The sequence below is a fragment of the Pleuronectes platessa genome, chromosome 14 (assembly GCF_947347685.1).
Source record: "Pleuronectes platessa chromosome 14, fPlePla1.1, whole genome shotgun sequence".
NCBI lineage: Eukaryota > Metazoa > Chordata > Actinopteri > Pleuronectiformes > Pleuronectidae > Pleuronectes > Pleuronectes platessa.
In genome coordinates, this window is record NC_070639.1 from 25017845 (window position 1) to 25032417 (window position 14573).

The following is a 14573-nucleotide window of genomic DNA, read 5'->3' on the forward strand; positions in this document are numbered from 1 at the left end:
ACCCTCATGTGCTTATAGTCTGCGTCTCCCCTTTGTCTTGTGCCAAAGTGTTTCGTCCTTGTCCGTGCACCTAAGCCCTTTTCCACAGTCATTGTCGTTTTCTGCCTATGAGGTTTGCTATGCCACGTAAGTTGTTTTCTGTTTCCTTCTTGAGAGTGATTATTCGTTTGTTAAAGTTTTCTAGTTTAGCTTCGTTTTGTGTTGTTTGTAATCGGGTTTTTCTTCCTCCCTTTTGGAGCTATTTATGTTTAGAGAGTTTTAGTTAGTTTGATGAGCCTCCTGTTTAGGTGAGCCTTTTCTTTTGTACCGTTTCATAGTAGTTTGGTTTTCCTCCTTCGGGAACGCTTTTGATTTCTTGCTCTAGCCTTTTGTTTGTCATCCTTTGGGAGCGATTTATGTTTTATACCTCTTTATTTTTCTAGTGAGTGTTTTCTATATATTAAGTGACTTTTTTCATAGCCCGATTGTTTGTCACTCTTCATAGAGGATCAGAATTCAATAAAGTGTGCTGGTACGTGTAATCCTCTGCATCTGAGTCCTCCTGAGTTTAATAGGCCAGGCCTGACAGATGAAACCAGCGTGGACTTCTTCTATATACCTCATGAGGTAGGCTTCTCTAAGCTCGACTTCCGTTTCGCCAACTACTGTTCTGGCGGTGAATTGTTTTCGGAACAAAAAGGCTCGTAGAACTATAAATCAAAAAGTGTCCGTCCGCTCCGTCCGTCCGTCCTTCCGCAACGGACTCGGAGAAGCATACTGAGGCCTTTACACTTCAGATGCTCTTTTATTGTTTTGTGTGCTTCTGTCTCTGCAGCTTGATTGTTATCAATCAGTTGGTTGAATTCTGTTTTTTCACCTTACTTTCCCAAAATGTCCCCACTGCGTAACGTCTTTACCTCAAACGGTCCTCACTAAGATAGAAGTACACACGCACACACACTCACACAACCCCCCTCCGGTGAACCCAAACATTCTTTGGTGCACACTTCATTGTAGCAGTGATTCAGCTCATGGCCAAATAAGATGAAAAGCCCTCAGCCTGCTCTCAGTGCACGTGACTGATGAAGGATTCATAGTGTTCAGAGCTGGACGCTGATATTTGACAACAGAGCGTAACAGTGAACTTCTACAACGTCTCCAGTTCAACAAGAACGTTTCTTATCACTTTCTCCGTTGACATTTCAGAAAATCCTCATAAAGATTTTTAATCCCAGAACCAGGTGGACCAGCTACAAGATGAATCCTTAACCATTCAATTAGAATTATCTTTAAGAGTGAAGGAACTACACGTCCCATAATCTACTGGGGATGATCCAATGATTTCCTGCTTCTCCTTGAAATGAACCTTGTTTCTTATCCTCATCCACACGAGCCGACTTGATGGTAAAGGTTGTGAAAACATTTCCATAGTGTCGTTCCTCTTCTAGACATCGTGAATAAATCCTGTTTTTCATAAAAAACATAAATACAGTAGCTGTTGTACAGGCTTGTGGTTTATACAGGAGAATAAAACGTTGTTTCACGGTGTTGTAGCTTGTGGTGATTCTGCCTCGGCTGGTTAAAATACTACGGTTGTTACTGAATACCTTGGAAAGTGTGTTTTACCTCCAGAACCACAACGTTGAGATCTGTTAGGATTTAACTGAGATGTGTTGGAACAGGCCTGAGGTCGCATGTATGAAGCCTCCAAAGAAAACGACCCTCTGGAAACTGCTTCAGGTTTTTATGATATATAAACTGGCTGAGACGTTATGATTGACAGCTGAGACTAGAAAACAAGGACCGTTTATTATACAGAAGCTTCATATAAAGATCAAACTAAAAGAATGAGAGGACATAACAATTAAACTGTTACACAAACACACACGCACGCACATACACACACCTACACACACGCAGGACGGAAGGAACTTCCCGTGTCAATAAGAGTCGTCAAGACAAACATTGAAAGACCAGGAAACACAGGAACATTACTCTACTTTCACAATAAAAGCATGAGATTTACAATATAATTATTAAATGTCATCTTTATACACAGTCACCCATCATCGTCATATACAGTCACTGATCATCTTTATGTACAGTCACTAGTCATCTTTATATACAGTCATTGATCATATTGAAATTACGCTTCCGTCATAGCAGACTTTTATTCTGAAAGGTATGAACCGGATGTGTGTTAGTATGTCTCTCTCTGTGTCTCGGTGTCTCCTGTGTCCTCGCCTCCTGTCTCCTCCTGTCTCCTCCTCCCCTCAGCTCCGTGTCTCCGGGTCTCAGCGGATCCTCAAAGTTCAGCAGCCGGACCGAGCTCCGCTCTCTGCGGCCTCAGTGTTCGCGGTGACTCGGGTATCGAACACTTTACATGACGACGTGTTGTGTTCGTGACTCTGGAGGAGAGTTTCTAACAGGACGACATTTTAAACTAGTTCGAAGTGGGGACGCTAGCTAGCTATCTAAACAGCTAACTAACTAGACAACCAACTAGATAACTAACTAGACAACTAACCAGCTAACCAGTGACCGGAGCCTGTGGTCATGGCGGGCGGACTCGCAGCTCTCGCTCTGCTCGTCCTCGTCTGGGTTCGATTCCCCAGCTCCGCCTCGTTCAACCTGGACGTGGACAGACCCTCCGTGTTCTCCGGCCCAGAGAGAAGCTACTTCGGCTTCTCAGTGGACTTCTTCAAGCCCCACAGCAGCGTGAGGTAAGACTAGAGAGAAAGAGGAGGAGGAGGAGGGTGAAGAAGGGGTGAGGGTGATGAGGAGGAGGAAGTGGAAGAAGAGGAGGGTGAGGAGGAGGAGGAGGAGGAGGGTGAGGAGGAAGGAGTGAATGTGATGAGGAGGAGGGGGAGGAAGAGGAGGAGGGTGAGGAGGAAGGGGTGAGGGTGATGAGGAGGAGGGTGAGGAGGGGTGAGGGTGATGAGGAGGGGGGGTTGAGGAGGAGGGTGAGGAAGAGGAGGAAGGGGTGAGGGTGATGAGGAGGGGGACGGTGAGGAGGAGGAAGAGGGTGATTAGGAGGGTGAGGAGGGTGAAGAGAGTTGGGAGGAAGAGGGTGACGAGGAGGGTGACAGTGAGGAGGAGGGTGAAGAGGAAGAGGAGATGGAAGAGGGTGATGAGGAGGTTGAGGAGGGAGAAGAGAGTTGGGAGGATGAGGGTGAGGAGGAGGAGGGGGATGAGGAGGACGAGGAGGGTGATGGGGGGATGAGGAAGAGGAGGTGGGTGAAGAGGAGTGATGAGAGGAGGTGATGATGAGGAGGAAGAGGGTGAGAGGAGGAGGAAGAGGGTGACGAGGAAGATGATGGTGATGATGGACATGTATAGCTTGTGTCTTATTGCTATTGGGTATGATGAAGATGATTATGAGGAGGAGGTTGATGAGGAAGAGGAGGGTGAAGATGGTGATGACTTGTTGAGGTTCCAGCAGCAGCGTGAGGAAGAGGCTGGTTGAGGGAGCTGGTTCCTCTGTGGTCCGGAGTCACAAGAAGTGTCTTCCTTCTTCATGAGACTGATCTGTCTCTGTCCTGTTCCTGTTTCCTGCTGTTTGAATGCAGAGATAAGAAGACAGGAGACACATGACTGATCCCGGCTCCTGGACGGACACATTTTGACTTTATACTCGGTCTCAGCTGATTGGTTTCTTGGTTGGGACAATGTACTCATAACTAATTATTTATTATGAGTCGTCCTAATCAAGTTATTGTGTCCCTGATGATGATGATGATCATGATGATGATAGTGATGATCATGATGATGATGATGATGATGATGGTGTTGATCATGATGATGATGATCATCATGATCATCACCATCATCATCATGATCATGATGGTGATGATCATGATGATGATGATGATGATGATGATGATGATCATGATGATGATGGTGATGATGATGATGATGGTGATGATCATGATGATGATGATGATGATGATGGTGTTGATCATGATGATGATGATCATGATGATCATGATGATGATGGTGATGATGATCATGATGATGATGGTGATGATCATGATGATGATGATGATGATGGTGTTGATGGTGATGATCATGATGATGATGATGATGATGATGATCATGATGATGATGGTGATGATGATGATGATGGTGATGATGGTGATGATCATGATGATGATGATGATCATGAGGATGATGATGATGATCATGAGGATGATGATGATGATGATAATGACCCTGTGAAGGAGTCTGACCCCAGATCTTTCCACTTGGATGAAGTTTACAGATGATCTCATGTTGTATGTGACGGATAAAGATACAAACCTTTTATTCTTTTGTCTTTTTGAGAAGATATGAATGAAGCTTCCTTTCGGAGCGTCTTGTCCTCGTCCAAGCTTCAGACGTCTGTCTCTGTTATGTCTCTCACAGCGAGGCTCAGTGTCCTCTACGCAGCTCGTGCTAATGACGAGTCTCTTTCTCTAACGATGACCCACTGCTCATAGAAGGTGTCTTTTCTGTGCGATCTTGTCCTCTGAAGGTTGATCACATGACTTCCTGTCCCCTCAGGTCGGACGTTCTGATTGGAGCGCCTCGGGCCAACACGACGGCCTCCGGCAGCGTGGTGGAGCGAGGAGCAGTGTACAGCTGCCCCTGGGGGGGGGGCGCCGCCGCCTGCGAGGAGCTGCTCTTCGACAGCTCAGGTATGAAACATCTCTCAGCTCCAACTCAACAGCTGGGTCTCATCAGACCTGAGGCCAAAGAAGCCGAACCCAGAGCTCATCACTGAGAACTCTGAAGCAGATTGAGACAAGAGATTAGAAAACATCTGATAGATCTGAACATTTGGAATCATTGTGTTTTTACTAAACTTCATTAACGTTTATTAAAGAAACAAAAAAGCAGGAAACTAAATCCTTTTCTTTACGAAGCTGTTCACATGATCTTGTGGAATGTGGCCAGTACCAGACTCCACTGGGAACTGGGCTTCAGAGACCATGTTCCATGCTACAGAGCGCTGGGCGCCTGTTTGATCAAAGTTTATTAATATTGAACGTATCACAGGTCTAAATCTGACCTAATTAACACTTTACTGCGAAGACGATAAGTTGAACGGTTGTTGAGATATAAACGTTCCACAGACCGATTCCTGGAAGTTTTAGATAGTTAACTACTAAAGGGGGAGTTATGAAAGCTGTGGGTTATGTCTGTCCTCAGAAACTTGGCTTCAGTGTTTCATCAGAAAACCACTGTCCACGCCCAGTGAGACACTGATAAACCAGCAGTGACTGACTTTGTTTACTGAACCAGTGAGTGTTAACCAGCACAGCTCCCACAACGTCCATGTTTCTGTTCAGTCAAGTCCTTTAGTGATACTGCTGCACTGGGCGGCAAACATTTTTTATTGTATATCATATATTTATATATATAAACTATATGTTTTTATTTATGAGAGAGTTTTTACTGTTACAAGAAAACGTCCAGAGCTGGTCTGAGAGCAGTTGTGGTTGTATGGTGTCCATCTTAACCGCGAGGCCACCAGGAAGCTGCTGTTTGTTTTTTACTGACTACACACATCTGACCTAATCTGTCTGTAACATGTGTAGGAGGGTTTTGTTTTGTTGGAATCAACATGTGCTGGTTCCCAGTTATCCAGCATTTCCTGATGTGTGACCACAGGTTTTAACTGGAAACAGTTGTTCAGACTCTTGCTTCTTGTCAAACAGGAAACAGAAGCAAACTGTGAAAATATCAGGAAACATACACAAATAAAAAATGCAGTGAAGCAGATGTCACATGTTTGATTCCTCATATTCATGTCTGTCCAGGAGATGGACGAACTGTTTCCTAACGTGTGTGTGTGTGTGTGTGAGATGGGTTGCATTAATATGTGTGTAATCACATGTGTTCAGTCGTGTTCTATATGTGGAAATGAACAGTAAGGAAGGCGACTCATTGATGAGTGTGGACTCGTTTTAAATGTCCTTGTAGGGACTTTAAACTGAAAACACTCCGAGGTTCTTCCTGTTTAGACTTGAGTTTATGTTCACGTCATGTTTGTGAGAGTCTCCAAGAAAGTAAGTATTTTCCTGTCCCCAGAAGTGACCTGTTAAAACCGATAGACGCTCTTAACGGTGATGTAGAAATGTTCCTCCGGTGTTGAAGTATTTTTACTTCAGCTAAAAGTTTCCATAAGTCAAAGAAACCACATAAATAATGAAAGCACTGAAATTATGTTATAAATTAAGAAATACTCAAATCGGACATGTTTCTTCATCAGTAGACACATAAAACATATAGATACTCAAGATTCTAAATATAGAAACTTGAACTTACATTCCTTACTCTCCATAAGTTGTTAGAAATACGTATGTACCTTTGTTTTGTTTTGGAGATTTATCTGCCCCCTCCTGCAGCTCTCAGCTTTATCAACATGTTTTTCACATCATGTAATGAAAAGTAATGACTTCATAACGAGCTGCAACATGAGGTAGAAGCTAGAATCCTCGACTTTCTGCTGCAAAAAGAATGAATGTTTTCTTTATTAGTTTTCATTTGAGATTGATTTAAACCAGAAACTGAAAACAAAGATCTCCTGCAGCCGCCAGTGGGACGTATATTAAACCATAAACTGCAGGATTACTATCAGTCTGAGTAAAGAAGGAATAACAGTTAATCTTTACACACACACAACACATTCCTGAATGTGTCCAGACATGAGATGAGAGGCTGCGCCTCGTTATCCTGCAGCAGAGCAACTGACATGGTCTGTTACTGGAAGAGAAGGAAAGTTCTCTCATTGGTTTCTCCTCTAAAGTAGTCGTGTAGTTTGTAACTCACTTTGAATCAGTTCAGAAACATTCTCAGTCATTGAGGATCCCGTCTCCACCTCAGGACACTGGACGTGTTCCTCACATGTTCCTCACATGTTCCTCACATGTTCTGCAGGTTCTCTATGTGAGAACAAATGTCTGAGTCAGTGTCTCTGGACATTTTCTCGAGCTTCTCCCGCAGCCTCCTAGTAAATATCTGGAAAATATCGGAGGGCCATGTGAGAAACCAGCAGGAAAATGTGTGTGTCTGTCTGTGCGCACGTTTGTGTCTAAGTGTGTGTGCGTAAGTGTGTTTCATTGTGTGTCGATGTTTGCCTTTGTGTGTCAGCATTCAGCCTGTAGTTTGATTCCATAACTGGCTGCCCTTACAAGTCTTTGAGCAAGGCACTGAGGCTCTGCAGACTCTGGTGGCACTGCTGTACACTGGTGTGTGTACAGTGTGCGTGTGTGTGTGTTTTCACCACAATAGAGACCTTTGTTATTGATTTGACCTGCGTGATCGCTGGCTAAAGCTTAACAGGACCTAAAAACAGAATAAACTGGAATGTTGCTGTGTGTGTGTGTTTGACTGTGACTCAGTGTGTTGTTTTCTTGTGGTTTTTCGTACAGAAGGTGACTCGTCTGCTGTTTTTAAACTCTATAATGAAAACAGTTATTAGTAAAGAATAATTATCCATCAGCCGTAATCGAGGTAAAACTTTGACAAGTCATGATCACGAGATCTACGATGATTTTTGTCGTAAAGATTTCCATGTTAACAGCGAGCTCCTCCAAAACTCATGTGTGGCTGCCTCAACACCATCATCCCAGATTCAGAAGAGAAGCTGGATTTTCCCCCACGATGGGAAACTCCCGAACACTTACTCAGTGTGTGGTCATCACAACACATGTGACTCTTATTCTATTCACTTTTATCTTTCAATGTCTTTTACTGCATTTTCACGTTTTAAGTTTCTCATAAACTTCAGATTTTCTTGCATTAAGTTCGTTCTATCGTCAGTTTTATTCTTTATATCTCTACTGAAACTTCCTAACTCTTCAGTTGCTCGTTCGTTGGATTGAAAACCTCCTGTTGTTTTTAAATGTGACTCCGAACCGGTCCCTGTGTTTCTGTGACACTTGCAAAGTCCAAACTATATAGATAAATGTAATTTTCTAAATATCGATTTTTTGACGCCAGCATGTCGCTCATGAGTGAGGATGACAAGATGTCGCTGCATCGACATCTTGTCCCACCCCGACACCTCTGATGTTGCTGTAGGTCCAAGGGGATCTGAGCCATGACCTCCTCTGAGGTCGCAGATAGTGACGAGGCTCTCGCTCTTTGCAGATGACAGGACCAACAAAGATGGGGCTCCGATGGAGTTTAAGTCCAAGCAGTGGTTCGGTGCCTCGGTCCGATCCGATGGAGAGCACATCCTGGTAAGAAACTTGAATTCTCTGAAGGCTCAAAGATAACCAAACAGAACAGTACCACAGAAATCCGGGGGGGGGGTGCTGCCAATAGTTAGGGCCCAAAGACACAAGGAAGGCATCTCCACAGGGGCAGAACTTTTTGAGGAGAGTTTAATGTTTTTTTTAATATTCAGATTTGGTAAGGCTTTCATCTTAGACCCTGTTCTCACACTCGTGCTTGTGCTTTGACCTCGTGCAGCTTCAGCTCTTCTCCTCACGCTGACGCTGCTTCTGAGTGCACATGAATCCTGTTGTTTACCGGATGTGTGTGTGTTCTCCAGGCCTGTGCTCCTCTGTACCAGTGGTCGACCTTCGGAGTCTCTGAGCGGGAGCCGGTGGGAACCTGTTACCTGAAGAAAGGAGTAACAGTGGTGGAGTACTCGCCCTGCAGATCGGGTTCGTCCCTCTCCTCCGCTCGTCCTCTTCGTCTGTCCTCTGTTCATGTGAACACATGTCGGAGGTGGTGCATGTTTAATCACCAGCAGTGTTTGACTGCTCCCTGTGGTTGAAACTCTGTCTCACCGCTAAGTCCTGATCAGGAACCTGTAACCACACCTAACAGTCAAACCACCGGAGGTCAGCGAAAACAAGAATCTGTATCCCTTTACCACAAAGGCAGTTCAGACCCGGTTGCCGAAGGTCGATGGCTAGAGAGCAACACCAACGTTTAGCTGGTCTAGAACCAAGAACCACTTAGGTCACCTCATCTGATTGACGGGAAGTTAAATCAATTGTTTGAAAGACTTGAAGTAGTTGCTGTGTTTGTTAGATGTTCACAGGTCATCACTGAATATCTGTAATATTGGTTTCTCATCGATCTGATTCTCTTTGTTATTAATGATCAAATGTGTAAAATCTGTGTCCAGGGGCCAACTCACCAGAGGGGCAGGGCTTCTGCCAGGCCGGCTTCAGCGTGGACTTCCTGAAGGTCGGTATCCAAGACGAGCTCCGTCCCCTCATCTCCTCCACCAAGGAGCTCTTAGTTTGTGTGTTTGTGTGTTAGTGTGTTAGTTTGCAGAAAGTGTTCTCACATCAGCTGACTTTTTACTGAGTGGCCGAGAGTGACATACTGACATACTGCCCCTCTGGACATGTCCTGGATCTTCTCCTGCGGCCTCCTGGTAACATGTGTGTAACATGTCAGAGTGAGTCCATGTGAGGAACCAGCAGGACAGTGTGTGGAAGCTTCCCAGTGAGCGAGTGGACGTGTTGATGAGGTTTCTAACACGTGACGTGAAACTGGAAGAACACAAACATCTCAGGATGAAGAAGAGGAGCCGGACACGTAGAAGATGAAGACGTCCACTTGACAAATGTCCTTCTGTCTTTTTGTGATTTCAGAAGAACAAAAGAGTGGTGGTGGGAGGACCTGGCAGCTTCTACTGGCAGGGTGAGCTCTACACTCACTGGACCGTGGTCTGGGGCACTTTTCAGTGTGTGTGTGTGTGTGTGTGTGTGTGTGTGTGTGTGTGTGTGTGTGTGTGTGTGTGTGTGTGTGTGTGTGTGTGTGTGTGTGTGTGTGTGTGTGTGTGTGTGTGTGTGTGTGTGTGTGTGTGTGTGTGTGTGTGTGTGTGTGTGTGTGTGTGTGTGTGTGTGTGTGTGTGTGTGTGTGTGCATTAAACAAATACATGAGCTAAATGCAGACTGAGCTCACAGTGTGCAACACCCCACCTTAATGGTCTAATGAGCAGGTGAGGCTTGTGTGTCAGCAGTGTGTTGTAACCAATGTTTGTCTACTCGTCTGACATTAGAGGGTGTGACACAGTTCAGTGAGTCGGTCTCATACGTTTTCTCTCTCCCTCTTTGCCTGGGGTGTGTGAGCTAATTATTGTTTCCTGTCGGGTCAACACTTACAATTACACAACCAAGCACACAAACATACACACACACACAGCTCTGTTCCTGATCAGACCGCTGTTAACTCTGGGGCTCCTTTAATTACAAGTTGTGTGTTTTTCTGAAGTTCATTGTCTTGTAAACAAAATATTTTCTCAGTCTCTTTCTGTCTCTTAACTTCTCTAGGTTCTCCTCTTCTCAGCTCTGCTTTATTTGTATTGTTGTTCTCTTGTGCTCATTTCTCTCTTCTCCTCCTCTCTTCTCTCCATCGTCTCCTCTGGTCTGTCCTGGTTCTGTTTCCGTTCTTCTCTCCTCATTTCGCTCCTTGTTTTAGTTTTTTTAGTTTCCTCCCTAATAACCACGGAGGAGATTTCCAGAGGAATTGGTGGAAATATGTTTGAATGGGTCAGAGAGTAGGTTCCTACATGTTGGTTTGGATCTGAATCAGGATGTTTTGCATTCTTCCTGATTTCTCTGACATGTTTAGAGGACTGGTATTAAGTGAATGGGAGCGTTAGTGAAGGTATGAACTCTGCTCAGAGACATTTAGCTTCTCTTCCTCTTTTCTTTTGTTCTTCTGCTCTCCTCTGTTCTCACCTTGTTATTTTCTTCCTCTTTTCTCTTCTCTAATGTTCTACTCCTCCCCTTTTCAGGTCAGCTGATCTCGGATGACGTCTCAGAGATTTTTACCCGGTTTGATAAACAGTACATCACCCCGTATGGAAACACGCTCACCACCAAGTCCGCCGGGGCTCAGTACGACGACAGCTACCTTGGTAACCAGGCACTCACCTCTTTCATCCGTTATCTACGTTTCAAATCCGTCAGAGGTTTTTAATATGTCCTGTGACGTGTGTGTTGGTTGAACGCTGCTCCCACCAGGCTACTCTGTGACCGTCGGAGACTTCAATGACGATGGACAGGAAGGTGAGGCTGGAGATGAGTGGGACTTATTTCAGTTTAATGCAAAATTATGTAACTGTTACTGAGCAACAGCGCCCCCTGCAGTGTCCGCATGATGAAGTGGTTTTCAAGTGAATCAAAGTGTTGCGTGTTGTCCCATGGGATATTACCCATGATCCTCTGCTTCCTGACCCTGAAGAGCTCAAACTCTGTTCAGAATTCTTCATGTCTAACAGTTTCCTTCTGAATACTGGAGATAAACTCTGTTTTTTAATAACTTTAAGCGTTTTTAACTGATCTCAGTTCAGCTTCAGTCTTCAGCTGCAGCTGGTTGTGTCAGTGACTCTCAGTCAGTTGTTCTCACAGGAGATGGAACCCACTCAGCAGAGTCACAGAGAACAGACGCTCAGGGAGAGAAGGAGGAAACGTTCTCTTGTTCACACTCACACTTCAGACTCACTTCATCCAGCTGCTGCTTCAGGAGGAAACGTTGCTCAGTGTTGATTTAACTAACGTCAGTAGATGAACGCAGCTCTGAAGAAGAATTCCTCCGTGAATCCACCTCTGCATCTATTGTGTGTTTTAAATCTTGCATGTGGACAACGACCAATGCTGTGGAGCTGCAACTTTAATCACTGAACCGAATGTAATAATCAACCCTGACTGTCTGTCCTCACTTCTGTAGACTATGTGACCGGAGTACCTCGGGGAGACAAGGCACTGGGTTATGTAAGTGTTCAACACACACACACGTCTCTACCTATTCCCAAGTCTTGAGCCTCAAACAGTCCATTGAAAGGGGGTCAGAAAGTCCTCACAAAGTCAAAATGTCCCCATAATGATGGTGTTGGACTAAAACCAACTGACCCTCATAACTATAGAAAGACATGCTCACACACGAATGGCGTCTGACACAAATATGATGTGTGGCCCATCTGCTGCTTTCAGACAAGTGAAATGTTCTGGAGGTTCTAAATGAGAGAGCACGGACGTCAGAGTCAGATGCTTTGGACATTTCTTTGGAACTTTTCCTGCGGCCTCCTAGTAAAACACATTTCACATGTTCCTGTTGTCGTGAACGAGTCTGACCAAACAATCTCATGATGCTTCTTTAGATGTGAAACATGAACGTAATATTTCACTACTATGGTGAAGGAGCAGCAATGTGATTGGTCAGATGCTGACAGGAGAACAGCTGCACTGAACAGGTTTATGTTTCAGGTGAACATCTTCAACGCTGTCAACATGGAGTCCATGATCAACTTCACAGGGACGCAGGTGAGCTGCAGGACCTCAGCGCCTTTTGATCCTGTCTCCTCACATATAATAATCTTTATAGATATGATGTGAAGTTTTGATGCTCTCTCATATAGTGACAGAGAAACATAGAAATAACTGAGCTCCTCCTCTCCTCTGTCTTGTAGATGGCTGCTTACTTTGGACATTCAGTCGCTGCGACTGATGTTAATAATGACGGGTAAGTCTTGTCTATACTTTGACTGAGTAAAAGTACTTCATGTAATTTGAGTATCACAGTGAAAGTACACAAGCTCATCGTGACACGCTGTGTTAATGACACACGTGTGGCAGCTGTAGCAGAGTCACTCTGAAGGAAGTGATGTTGATCTTCCCTCATGTCTGTGCCTCAGTCTGGTCGATCTGTTGGTCGGAGCTCCTCTCTTCATGGACAGAGGCTCAGATGGAAAACTCAGGGAGGTGGGACAGGTGAGAAACACACATCTGGCATTTTGGTGGGTGGAGACCAAACACTGAGCTCAAAGAAAAACAGAGGTTTTTAATCTGTTCTAAATTTTGTTGTGGTTTTAACCTGCCTAGGACGTAAACTGAGGGTCTGTGTGTTTGTGCGTGTGTGTGTTTTCCATGTGTGTGTGTTTGTGTGTGTCCTCCAGGTGTCTGTTTACATGGGACGAGCTGGATTTTCCTTCTACCCACCTCAGATGCTGACGGGGTCACAAACCTACGCCAGATACGGCTCTGCCATCGTAGCACTGGGAGACCTGAACATGGACGGATACAAAGGTAATAGATGCCCCCCCCACACACACACACAACCCTGAGCCCGGTGTCTCCTGACACTCACGTCTCTTTCCAGATGTGGCCATCTCTGCTCCGTATGGAGGCCCCGATCAAAATGGCTTGGTCTACATCCACAATGGCCGCCTTCGAGGGCCCGACCCGTCACCTTCCCAGGTACGTCCAACATCTGAACCAGGAACCTCACGTGAGTTGCTCAAGCGACCGAACTGGGAAAATGAAGATATTCATGAATCCATGAAGCCTTCTGACTGTTTATCCTTTGTTTTCTCCTGTGGCGCCACCATCGGGTCACATGTGACTTTGTCCTACACGTTTGTTAGTGACTACCTGTGATTTCACTGAGGTTCCAATGGACGCTGAGACATACGGGTTCACAGACGTCTCTCACAGACGTGCCTGTAAACAGAGGTTATAACTGAATAAAGTTAAGCTGAAAAAACAAAAAACGATATCACCTCAGTGACCATTGGATGTTCTGTCCTTCATCATGTCACATGATCTTGACAGAGACAAAGTCTGGACTGTAAATGAAGGTGAACTTTAAAGGTTTTACCTAAACTGCTCTTCGTCTGTAGCGGGCAGCACTTTGTGTTCGTCTTCAAGAACCCAGAACCGAACCTCTGAAGGACGTGTTGTCTCCTCTCTCAGGTCCTGCAGGGGAAGTGGGCGTCCAGCTACATGCCTGCTAGCTTTGGATACTCCATGACTGGAAACACTGACATAGACGGGAATGGGTATCCAGGTATGCACATACACACACACACACACACACACACACACACACACACACACACACACACACACACACACTGAGAGGCACAGCAGGAACAAAATGAACATCTGTGTCTTTTTCTTCCAGATTTAATAGTGGGAGTGTTTGGAGCAGACAAAGCTGTTTTATACAGGTAATCACATCTCACTGTGTGTGTGTGAGTGCGTGTGTGTGTGTGTGTGTGTGTGTGTGTGTGTGTGTGTGCGTGCGCACACTCCTGCTGTGTTTGTGGTGCTGCTCATGTATTCACAGCAGTTTAATGAGCGAGGCCACCTCTGATTTCAAAGAGCTGCTGCTGACTTTATAGAAGCTGTGGATGAATGTAACTGATTTAAGCTGCTGACGTTTTCATCCTGTTGAAGTACACACGATGAAATGAACTGTGTGTGTGTGTGTGTTTTCATTGGTTCATCAGAGCCCGTCCTGTGATCAGTGTGAACGCCACGTTGGACATTACACCTCAGATCATCAACCCAGAGGACAAGACCTGCACACTTCCTGGAACCACTACGCTCGTGTCCTGGTGAGTCCTCACCTGACATTGACTCACGATGTCACAAACCACAGGAGCGTGTTTCACCATAGACCTGATAGAAACGAGCAGTGTGTGTGTTTGTGGTTGTGACTGTGTGTGTTTTGCAGTTTTAAGGTGAAGTACTGTTTGAAGGCCATTGGCCTTGGAGCTCCAGATACCCTCAGTGAGTGAAACACAGAAGATGCTTCAGTTACCAGCTCATTATCATCATCCTCTCCCTTCATCACCT

The 14573-nt window shown here is 45.1% G+C and overlaps 1 protein-coding gene across 1 annotated transcript in view; it reads left to right on the top strand.

The window, feature by feature from the left end:
• Positions 1-14573, top strand: part of itgav (integrin, alpha V) — a 23638-nt gene continuing 9065 nt past the window's right edge. Inside the window, exons 1-18 of the mRNA XM_053439063.1 lie at positions 1-2702; positions 4522-4655; positions 8116-8207; positions 8522-8636; positions 9107-9168; positions 9582-9630; positions 10730-10852; positions 10959-11003; positions 11665-11708; positions 12201-12257; positions 12404-12456; positions 12629-12704; positions 12890-13019; positions 13093-13190; positions 13686-13779; positions 13897-13942; positions 14225-14332; positions 14452-14507. Coding sequence (XP_053295038.1) covers positions 2536-2702; positions 4522-4655; positions 8116-8207; positions 8522-8636; positions 9107-9168; positions 9582-9630; positions 10730-10852; positions 10959-11003; positions 11665-11708; positions 12201-12257; positions 12404-12456; positions 12629-12704; positions 12890-13019; positions 13093-13190; positions 13686-13779; positions 13897-13942; positions 14225-14332; positions 14452-14507 — 1549 coding nt within the window. The 5' untranslated portion in view covers positions 1-2535. The remainder of the gene's footprint in view (positions 2703-4521; positions 4656-8115; positions 8208-8521; positions 8637-9106; positions 9169-9581; positions 9631-10729; positions 10853-10958; positions 11004-11664; positions 11709-12200; positions 12258-12403; positions 12457-12628; positions 12705-12889; positions 13020-13092; positions 13191-13685; positions 13780-13896; positions 13943-14224; positions 14333-14451; positions 14508-14573) is intronic.